The sequence below is a fragment of the Austrofundulus limnaeus genome, unplaced genomic scaffold, assembly GCF_001266775.1.
Source record: "Austrofundulus limnaeus strain Quisiro unplaced genomic scaffold, Austrofundulus_limnaeus-1.0 Scaffold178, whole genome shotgun sequence".
Taxonomy (NCBI): Eukaryota; Metazoa; Chordata; class Actinopteri; order Cyprinodontiformes; family Rivulidae; genus Austrofundulus; species Austrofundulus limnaeus.
Window position 1 is genome coordinate 372,218 of NW_013952580.1, and position 11,483 is coordinate 383,700.

Here is an 11,483-nt window from a genome sequence, read left to right on the forward strand (position 1 = left end):
AAAAAAAAAACTAAAGTAAAGCTTTAGATGATCAGTCATCTGTCACATAGTGCTGCTCTGGTACACTTGGTTTCTATAAGCAGTTACATGCATCAAGTGAAGCTCTGCTGCAGCCACTTAATTGGCTCCATGTTTATGGTTCAGGGTTGCTTAAAGGAACCAAATGTTCTGAAACCAAATGTYGCTTTAGCTCTGTTGTTGTATAAGCTAAAGACCACGTGGTTACTGTTCTGTCTTGATAAGCTAAGTCACCTCTGAATTTATCTGTGTGTTTGTAAAAGTGTGCAAACTGCTGATATTGCAGACTTGGCTGGCCTGGCCGTGCACCAAAAAGGAGAGAGAGTGCGTCTCACGCCGGCCGGACCACCTTTACAGCCCCTTTGCCCAGAAGAGCCTCCTCCCAAAGCCTAACCTGCCTCCCGCTCCCCCAGGCTGCCCGCCCACCAGTACCAGCCCCCCTCGCTCGTGCGCACCCACTCTTCTCTCTCTCTCTCGTGCGCTGGTGTGCCATTCCCTCCCTCTCCCTACACTTCCTCAGAGTGGTCAGAGCTCCTCTCTTTTCTTCTGTCCTCTCCACATCCTTCCACCTTCCCTTGTCTCTTTTTTTATTTTATTTTATTTTTTTGCTTGTCTGTTTTAACTTCCACAATTTTACCCAAAATCTAAACTGTTGTCTCTTTCTCCAGAAACTTTTTCTTCTTCTTTTACCTATTTTTTGGGGCTTTGTTTTGAGGGGTCTAGCATCCTCTCCCTGCGGTTTGTGTCTGGAGTCTCTGGTGCCGCGCTCTTTGCCCTGTGAGGGACTCTCCCATCGGTTCTGAGAGGAGACAAGACTTGAGGACGAGTTTTCAACACAATGAAAGTTCAGCTGCTGCTCCTGTTGGCCCTGGTTGGCCCTTTCACACGTGCAAGTAAGTGTACTCTCTTTCACTGTCCTGCCGTTAGCACACTTTGTCCCCTCTCTGCCTCCATGTGCCCTCCATACACCACTCTTTGTTTGCTTTATCCTCTTCTGAATGAAACACTTCAGGCGGCGGATTCAAACGGAGGCAGAGGAGATCTGGTTTTATTACCTGTTCACTGATAGGATGATTTTGCTTGCTTCGTGCTAACAAAAATGTTATAACATCTTTAATTGTTGGGTTTGCCTAGAAAAATGTCCTAAAATTGCATCAGGCAACTCAGGCCTGTATTCCTATCTTTGACTTCCACCTCATCTGAAAATCAGTGAGTGCAAAAAAAAAAAAAAAGCAAAGAAACTTAGTGAATGAGGTAATATTACAAAGAGGGGACAAAAAAGCATTCAAATAAACACAATGTGTACATTTAACAGCAAACCTCTCCTGCTTTGTGAGATTTCTCGCAGGATTTCGCACAATTTCTCACCTCTGAACCCAGCCAGACAAAAGGAAAGGTTTGATTTTCTGCCATAAAGGAAAAAATAAATAAAAGATGTAATAGAGGGAGCTCTGCTGCCTTGTGTCTGTAAACTCCTGGCACTGCTGAAAAGAAGAAAGGAATATCCTTTGGAAGCCTCCCAAAACAGATCCCATCTGCAGCAAGGGGTGGTGTGTGTGTGCGCGTGCATGCGTGTGCGCGTGCATGCGTGTGTGTGTGTGTGTGTGTGTGTGTGTGTGTGTGTGTGTGTGTGTGTGTGTGTGTGTGTCGTGGCTGTAAACTGTAATGTGCACACGTTTCTTCACAAGCCTTCATCTCATTTTACTCCCGGATCTCTGGTGTTGCAACTTTGGCTCTTTCCTCATTTTGTTTTTAAAAAATAAGAATTGTTTCCCTCGCATTTTCTTCTGCTGTCTCCTTTTGTATTCACCAGCGCTCCCCTTCCTAAAGAAATAGACGTGCACCGGCAGTGTGAGGGGTGTGAGGGAGCTGTAGGGCAGGGCCGTGCTGGTTTGACTGTGTGTATTAATAGTGAGAGGCTCTATATTTAAGAAGGTCATATGGACGGGGGGAAAGGAGTGAGAGACGCTAGCTCCGAGAGTTACTCCACCCTTCCTTTCCTGTGTTGGTAAACCGTTGGACGCGCCACCTCTTGGCATTTACCCATCTTTGGAGGGGTGTCAACCCTTTGCCACTTAAGATCCCCCTCTCCTGCCTCTCCCCCCCGCCCCCTTGTTTGCCAGCCCTCCTCCTTTTCGTACAGCTCTCTGCCTCCTTTCCCCTGTTTCAGCCTGATGAGTTTAACCCTGGGAGTTGGTGTAGACACCGGGGAACAGAGTAGATTTGTTTTTGAATGATTATCTTAACTAGCGGATGGACCTGCACCATTTACGTTGGGGGGTTTCTTCAGGAAAAAAAGGTGTTTCAACTCTTAGAGGAATGTTGTCTACCTTTTAAGATGAACAAAAAAGTCACTCTTACTTCACAAGTGAAAACTGTTAGTGCCACTTAAAACTAAACTGAACTAAAAGCCCAATATGAATTGCGTAAACGCCTCCTTCCTTTCACTCCTGGACCCAACCAATTCCCAGGTCTCCATCCTAATGAGTTTTGTCTGCCTCGGTGGCCAAATAACATCCTGATCATATCTGGCCAACGAGGTCAGTGCCTTTTGTTCATGCCCGCTCTTAGAAATTATTCAAATGTTGTGTTTAGCTGGTAATATGAGACACATTCCATTAAAAAGCGGAAACGCGAGCTATTTTCAGTTCGAATGAGTCTCAATTTGAGGAGGTGAAGGAAGTGCTCTGTCTTTTAGCTTTTTAAGAAAGAGGTTGCTACAACCGTTTCTGCAGCTTTTTGTAATTGAGCGGAAATCAGAAGCAGAGTTTCTCAGACTTCTTTAAGGAGAAGTTTTTGGGGCCTGTGAGCACTGCCATGTGAGCATAAAAAGAACTGAAGGTCATCAAAGTTAGAGTTTTAGAGTTTGCTTAAAAAATAATGTCGTTAGGGTCGTTGTTTTTGGGAACAAAGGAAGAGAACTGAAGAACAACTTATTTATTTAGCCGTTACTGCAGTAGTTTCCTGTGTCTCACCACTCCTGATCTGGTTCATTACATTGTCAAAATGCAAACCTGGAGGGCATGAGATTAAAGGCCCATTTGGTCTGATGGCAATTTCTGCCCCTGGTGATGAAGACCAGATGGGTCCTGCTGAAGGTCCTCCTTATCGAGACGAGGAGGAGAAAAACATCAGCTCCTAAGCGAGTACGGACGCTCACTGTGTTGCATTTCTGATAAGGCCTTTTGAGAATTTTCCACTTTGACCTACCCCTCGTTTGAAATCTCCAGTGCGCTTTACGCTGTACGCCTCAGTATCTTTAGAGATGTCTCTTACTGGTTTTGTGGGGGAGGTTCATACGATACGGCCTCTCATATTAGTGCTACGTCAGGGACAGGGTGTCTGTATCTTTATCAGGTCCCTCCTTTAGCGTCATGAAAACATTCCCGAGCTCCAAAGGTGGGTTCGCTCACACTCCCCTCACAGCGTCTCTCCCTCCCACACTGAGCTGTGAATTTACACACAGACACACACAAACAGGGCCCCCCGCCAGAGGCAGCTGATTGAGATGGGATCTGTAGTTGGAAGCTGTTTTTATGCCTCGTTCTCACCTTAACTCTTAATATAGTTTTATTTTTGTCAAGCAGGAAACATCCTCACATGGGTGCCCTCATGTCTGTCAAACTTCGTTATTTTTATTTTTATTTTGATGCTGTGTTCATCTGAACACGTCTCCCTTTTTTATTCAGTAATTTTCCCGTTTGAAATGCACTTCACCCTTCCCTTCCCGTTTATCTGCTTCACTTTTCAGGGAAACTGTTAAACCATAATTATTTGTGGTCCCAGATTTAATGTGATACATTAGCATCAAATTGCTTTTTGTGTTTATAAAAGCCGTTGGACCTTAATAGGTTTTTGTTAATGTTAAAATTCATAGGTTCACACACTTGTAATATGAACTGAATGGCCTTTGCTTCAAACTGCTTTCTTTTGGCGTGTTTTATACTAATAATGATAACGTCAGTGTCCCACTATATACCACTTTTTAAAACCGAGGTTACATGAAATGCAGAAAACTAGATGAAATTGCTCACAAGCAAACACGAAAAACTACAATAAAACAACACAAAGGAGGGTCCTAAAGTAGGTCAATTAACTACAAAAAGACTTTGAAATGATCTTCAGCTGTGGTTTAAAGGCTTCAGGAGGGTTTTCCATCTTGACTTCTCGGGGAATGCTGTCCCACTGTCCGCAATTTGACAACAAATGCAAAATCCCCTCATGTTTTCAGAGAGAGGAACAACTAGAAGGCTTTGGAAGACGTTTAATGTTTTACAAACAAGAATTTGAATTTGATCAGAAGCCAATGAAAAGACACAAGGACTGTGGTAATATGAGAGCAAAGCTTGGGCTTGATGATTCGTCCAGCAGCCGAGTTAGCTTTGGACCAACTGTAAATTGGGAACAGAGTCTTGGCATAAACAGAAATGGAGAGAATTGGATTCCTCAAGGCATAATGATACAAGAACCATCATTTATTCATATGTAATCCCTGAGAAGTCTAAGTTTTTAGCTGATTATTTTGTGTGAACAGCTGAAGAACCCAAAAGAGTGATAAATCTAATAAAATCAGAAACACTTTACGGCAAAAATCAAAACATTGGTTTTACTGGGATTAAACTAATCTTAGCCAAGCAATTGAGAATAACAACATCTCACCAGGCTTTAAGAAAACTACTGTGACAGAGATGACTCTCAGCTACTAACACCAAATTCTATCTCAATGTCTGTAAAGTTCACTGAGTCATAGCAGTTTATGTGCTTGCTAAAGTCAGTTAGGCTTGACCGGTGGTTCCCAAAGTTGGGATCGTGACCCAACTGTGGGTCATGAAGCATAAAGTTGGGGTCTTTGGACAATCACCAGAAGTCAAATCAAAGGTAAAAGATTGGTGATGTAATATTTCTCCTATAATTAGTACAAAAATATTTAGAATAACCATAAAAAGGAAAAATAGTATAGCTGTTAAAGCGGTTTGAATTGTCACTAAGCCCTTGCTTATAAGGGTTACTGTCAAAGTTTGAGCACTCAGACCAGTAATATTTGGGGTCAAAAGCCTCTGCCATGGATATTTTGTGGGTCAGAAGATGAAAAGTTTGGGAGCCACTGGGCTTGGCACTTTATAATAACTAAACCTTATTTAGCCGTACCTAATCATTAAAGTATGTTACTTAACCTTGAAAGCATCATTAATTGAGTACTATTCATACTTAATACACTATACATTTTTTTATTTGTTAATGCTTTACCCATAAAGGCTAATTACTTCCATAACTAACATACTTATTGTTTATTCATGCTTAACAACTCGCCTATTCCATATACTGTATGTATATGCTCATATATGTATACTCTCATATAAATATACTTTCATACCATGTGTTAAACATGTATTAATGGTTAGAGAAGGTTTAAATTGACTATGATTTTGGTCTGATTTCCACAGGTGAAAATAGAGTCGGTTCTTTTAAAGGTTTCAATAACAACAAAGCCATAATCTCAGGGAGTGTCAGGGTCATGGAGAGACAAATGAGAAGCAGATTAAAACAAAAAAAGGCAGGACGTATGCTCCTCTGTAAGGCAAGTGTTTTAACCCAGAAGGGTCAGAGAACTCTGTGCTAACTGTGAGAATTGGRCACATAATGAAACAGTTGTTACTTGGTGGGTTGGGTGATTACACATAGTGTGCAGCCATACACTGTGAAGCGCAGACGATTATATCATTGCTTACAGACGTTCCAAACAAACTGCCACCCCCCCACCCCCCAAATGGTTCTGCGGCAGTGGGAACAAATGTTTTGTTATATTTACCCTGCCTAATGAAACCACAGCAGGTCATTCGGGGTTATTTTTTGCTCTCATAAAACCTCCTCCATTATTTCAAGTATTTAGAAGAACCTGGATGAAGCAGAGATGGAGAGACCATGATGTCAGTGTCTAAGTTTGGATGACACACTTTCCTGCTCTTAACTGAAAGAACRTTTTGAGGGATGAGTAGGTTTAAACAGACTTTACTTTTCCAAAGAGAAGACGAAGCGATCTCTAGCCAACTACTTTTTGTGTGTGTGTCAGTGGAAAGTTGATTGCGGACTGTAATTTTGGTGCCCCGCTGAATTCTACCTCCTTAATTTCAAAGCAGTGCTGAAAGTAAGGCTTTGCTTTCAGTTGTGGCTGGAGCAACGTCGAACATGGGAAGATGGAGTGAGAGTTATTAGAGGCAAATGATTAGGTTGAAACTAGGTCAAGCTTTCAAATTTATGTCTTTATACAGCTGGGAAGAAATAGGAGCCTCTCTTCACTGTGTGCGCAGAAAAAGGCCTTTAGACATAAAAAAACAAGAACAAGTTGAAGTAGACAGATCTTTTTTTGTTTACATTTCAACCTCTTTAGTGTTTCAGACCACTCTTACTATATTTGATCCCCTGTTGCATCAGCTYCTTCTTGGTTAAGTTGCAAAGAAAACTGTGCTTTTCTTACATTTTAGCTCCTTCCACAGGAGATGAGGCAGAGGATGTGGCATTCCACTTCACAAAGACACAAATTTTAAAGACAGGATGGGAGCGGGTGGAGGAACTGAAGGAGGATGTATGTTTTGGGAGGTCATAGGGTGGGGTGTGCTGTGCTGCCTTGGCAGCTGTGCTCAGATGATGGGGCAATTGTTTTCAGAGAGCGTGCAGGCTTTTTTTTTTATTGCACCCATCTCTGCAAACTTGGGAACTTCTGTGTCAGATGCCATTTTGATTTTACAATTGTGCTTTATGCGACTGTTCAAAGAGGGCGAGGACAATGGCTCAGCCGGCTTGGTGGATTGCTGCTATCATTTGAAATTCTAATTCATTCTCTCCTCATAACACTTTGAGGTGATGGGAACATAACCAAATATAATAACATGCTCATTTGTCTTGCCTAACAGGGCTGTGAGAAAATGTTTTATTTTATTTATTTATTTTTTACAAATACTGTACAACATCTAACCCTTGAGCAAATTTGTGGCCACAGTGGGAAGTAAAATATCTGCAGATCCGTTCTGCCTGAACCAGTCAGAAAACAGAAGGAAGGATTTGCATTAAAAAATATTTATGATGTTTTGTTGTTCTTGGTCTCCTCAGGCCCCACAGGACTTTACAGCACTGCGACTGGAGCAGATGTCACCCCTGCAGCTGAAACTGAAACAGTGGACCTCACCGGTCCTTTTACAGCCACATCAGATGTTSCAACTGACGCCGTGGATAAAACCACAAGCTCTACCGCGGTCGCTACCGAAGGGACCACAATAGAAGCTGAGACTATCACTGACGCGTGGACCACGTCGTCGGCGCTCATCACTTCAGCTCCCGACGTCAAGACTTCAACTCCCACCGAGGAGACCACGACTACTGTTTTACCAACTGCTGAGGAGACCACGACCGCTGCTGTCGCTGCAGCCGAGGAGACCACGTCACCTGTCGCGGCTCTGCCCGAGGAGACCACAGCTCCTGCACCAGAACCTACCGATCCTACAGTGGACGAGGTCCTAGTTGCTGTAACGGAGATAAACAGCACGGGTGAACAGGTGAACATCGAAGAAAGCACTGAGAGTGAGGGTGAGGAAACGACTTTACAGTGATCAACACATAAAACAAACTAAATCCAGGGTTCCCACAGGTCCTTGAAATCCTTGAAAGTTTGTGAATTTGAAAAAATTATTTCAAGGCCCTGGAAAATTTGTTAAAACAGCCAAAAATTACACTTGTCTTTGAATGGGGATTGAAATTCTCTGTTCACATGACAGATTTTCATCATCTTTTAAAAAAAATAAATTATAAAAAAATAAACGTACATTGGATAACTATGTATACAACAATGTGGATAACTCAGGATTACAGTAAACTAACGTCATTGATTCTGACTCAACAACTTCTTTGTTCAGTTTTTCATTGAATTTACATGATATTAAACCTGTTTATTGGCRACATTCTGCAGTAGGTAATTGCCGTTGCGCATGGTTCTTTAATTTGAGGAAACTGGTACTGGAAAGTCCTTGAAAGGTCCTTGAATTTGATRTTGACCAAGGTGTGGGAACCCTGTAAATCTAAGAGATGTTTTTAAAGATATACTGTATAAATGAAACTTTTCTTTCGCAGAAGGCCTGAGCTCTGGACAGATAGTCGGCATTGTGATCGGTGCCATCCTCGCTGTGGTGATTGTGATCGCTGTGGTGTTTGCGTTTGTGAGGAGGATGGGCAAATATTCGTAAGTACTCATATACTTTATATATTTGTGCATACTGTACATACAGCAAACACTGAGCGCATGAGCCAGGTGAGAGTGACGCATTCAGTCAGAGTGAGAGTGAGGAAGGCGTCTTGCTTCCTTTCAATATGGAGCCAAGAAGGACGAGCATTTAGTCACTATTTCCACAGTCACATTACATCATAGRTAGTGATGTAATGGGACTTGTTGGTCTGCGTGATAAGACGATGCTGGATGCCCGACACAAACTGTTACAATGTTTCRACCATAAATGGTTTCAGGGTGTTGGAAACCAACGTTAACCCAGAAAACAAACTGGTGGAACTAATTCCTCAAGAACACGCCCTGCCCTGTGAGATYGTGATGATTATCAATAGTTCTGTTTTTCATAGGTCAGCCAAGAGCAAAAAAAGGGGTTGAATTGAAACACAAGATTATCGCTCTTTTTGATTCTCTCCGCTAATAAATTTCCAACTCCTGTTCATATTTCTGCCAACAAGTTTCTTCCGTTAAAAACAAAACATGTTTGTATCCATCCTTTAACTGACGCACAGTCTCATGCTCTGGGAGTGAAGAATCAGGCATTCATGGTGACAAGTGGCTCTGTTTGACCTGTAAATTATTTTGTTAATTGACTCAGTGTCAGTGTGCGTGGCCAGTGGTCATCGTGTAGGCTGATTTTTTTTTTTTTTTTTTTATTAACAGCTTGATTTTATCCTCAGAAACAGAGAGCTTGTGTTTGTTGGACGCGCGACTGCAAACTAGAGTCAACAATTTGTCTTTCTTTGACTCCTGGAAACTTAAGGTCAAACTTCCTGTAATTCTTGACATTAAAAGAAATATTACGTCATTTTTAAATCCAGACGTTTACATGTACTGAAATGAAAAATACGTTCTAAAAGCATACATAAAACTGCTACTTTTTTTTATTAGGGATGTAATTGATTCATAATCAATTTTAACTGCTTAAAATGTGAATCAATTCATAAAAATGAATGAATCGATTTCATTATTGCAATTCAGTTTGATACTTCTGGTCACACAAAGGTTTGTGATGACATTTTTATTTATTTTAAAGATGCTACTAAGACAACAGACAGTTTCATACAAGGACAAAAAAGTTGATGTTAAAATAAAAGACACATGTTTGGTTTTAAAATGGCTACAATTCATTTTGTTGKGGGRAAAAAACAAAGAAAATAATCTTAATCATGAACTTAAAACCGATAACTGAATCGAATCGGGGCTTGAGCGAATCGTTACATCCTTACTTTTAAWGGAATATTTAAATCTGTTTTTCACCTATTCATTATTTTTGTTTACATCTTTGTGCCTTCAAGAGGCAACAAAAGGATATTATAAAAATACACTGAACCCACCAAATAACTGACTTGGAAATAAGCTAATTTTATTTCATCCAACACAGATACAAATATACATTTTTTTTCTGCCTAAATTCTCTGATTGGTTTTCTCTTTTTCTCCCACAGACCTTGAGGGAGAAGCTGACCAAGCAACGGGATCATGTAAAGTTCTGGAAATTTGAAACTACTGAACTGTGACGCTGATTTTGATCCTATACACAAAGATATACAAAAAAAAGCACAAAACCAGAACTAAACTAATCAAAGTCGGAGTCTGAACTGTTGCCAAACCAAGAGGTGCAAGAAGGTTTGTTTGTGTTGACGTATGTGATGCATGTACTGTATTGTTTGCGAGACAAGAGTGGGGGGGCACGAGCCAACATCCTCGTGCCCCCCCCTGCCACCTCTGATATTAAGGAGCTGCTGACATTAAAGGCTCTGCCTTCCCTTATTCCCTTGAAGAGAACAAAACAAAGTGACAGCAGGAAGTCACAAAGATTTTTTTATTTTCTTCCAAAAGCATTTTGTCGAATAAAAATGAAGAAACAAATCAACTGACATGTGGGAAGGGGTGTTTCTGTCCTTTAAAACGGTGGAGTGACAGACTTAAATTACTGTTAAAGCAGGGAGAAAAGCATTTAAATGACAAAGTGTGTGACGTGCACAGAGGCTGAGAATCCAAATCAGGAAATACTGTTGCAAATCCACAAGATTCATGTATATACAACGCAGGGGCTCTATAGCGTAAAGCAAATGACTCTCATGTTTTTACAGTTGCATAGCCTAGCTTTTTGATATTAACACGCACTATATACAGTAAACTGTAGACTTGTTTTTTTTTTTTTTTGTAGCTAAAACATCTCAGTTCAGTTTCCCTTGCAGTCAGAATACCTGACACGTCGGCCAATCGTATGAAGCACGGTGTGCAGACGTTCCCACAACACGGGTGTGCTCTGAGTTGACGCGGAACAGAAAAGGCACCCTCGTTTGCAGGAGTGACACGACATTCTGCTCACTTTTAACACAGACTCATAAAAACCTGATACACATCTGTGAAATTCAGCAGAAGGGGTTTGTGCCACTGTCTCTGTCTTGCTCGCAAGGATTCAATAGTGGGACTCAACTTTCCTATTTCTTTCTCTTTTTTTTTTTTTTGGTGCAAAAAACTTCTACACGGATAGCTTTTTTTACTCTGCCAGCAGTTGTTAGACGCAATTACTGTGATGTCATGACAATGTAGTTCTTCTGTTGTTTTATTACAAGAACATCCACCCAGTCATTAACCCTAGATTGTACTCACATTTACATTTAATAGCTGCACTTAGTTCTAGTGCACAGTTTTCAGAAGTATGGCCTGTTTTGTTACTTCTGCAGTTATAGCTGTGTTAAATTAGTGTATAAAAAAAGAACTCGTAACTTGTCCCTGCGTGCTTTTAAAAACAGTATTTAATATGTGCACTGAATGAGTGGAGTAACATTTAATGAATAGGCTTTAGACTCTGCAAATGTTTGCAGTGAAATGTTTTCTTCTGCTTTCGCGTTGGTTTATTTTTATGTCTTTAATTTGTGCTGTCTGATTCATGCAAACCTTTTATTTAATTGCAGTTTTCTTTTTTTTTTTGTTCATACTGTTTCAATAAAACAGAAAAATGTTTCGTAAAGAGCTCTTCTTTGTCTGTTTACTGTGGAGACAGCTAAAAGTGAACACCAGCGCTGTTACGCTCACTTATATTCTTGTGACCGTTAGAGTCTCATGATTCAATTTTTCTTTCTTATTTCCAAGCGAAGTATGCAAACATTAACAAGTTGCCCGGGGCTTCGTCCAGCTGCCCGCTCTGCTTGGCCGATTCAAGCAGCGTTTCAAATCCCCCT

General features: G+C 41.0%; 1 protein-coding gene across 2 annotated transcripts; it reads left to right on the forward strand.

The window, feature by feature from the left end:
* The first annotated feature begins 479 nt into the window (after nucleotides 1–479).
* Nucleotides 480–11,272, forward strand: pdpn (podoplanin). Of its 2 annotated transcripts, none has more exons than XM_014017884.1 (4): nucleotides 480–911; nucleotides 7,126–7,599; nucleotides 8,143–8,248; nucleotides 9,738–11,272. In XM_014017884.1, exons 1-4 carry the CDS (start codon nucleotides 857–859, stop codon nucleotides 9,742–9,744), a joined length of 642 nt encoding a protein of 213 aa, XP_013873338.1. In that variant the 5' UTR covers nucleotides 480–856; the 3' UTR covers nucleotides 9,745–11,272. The 2 variants fall into 2 exon arrangements, with proteins under 2 accessions (XP_013873338.1, XP_013873337.1); XM_014017883.1 differs by having other exon boundaries at nucleotides 482–911; nucleotides 8,140–8,248.
* The last annotated feature ends 211 nt before the right edge of the window (nucleotides 11,273–11,483 follow it).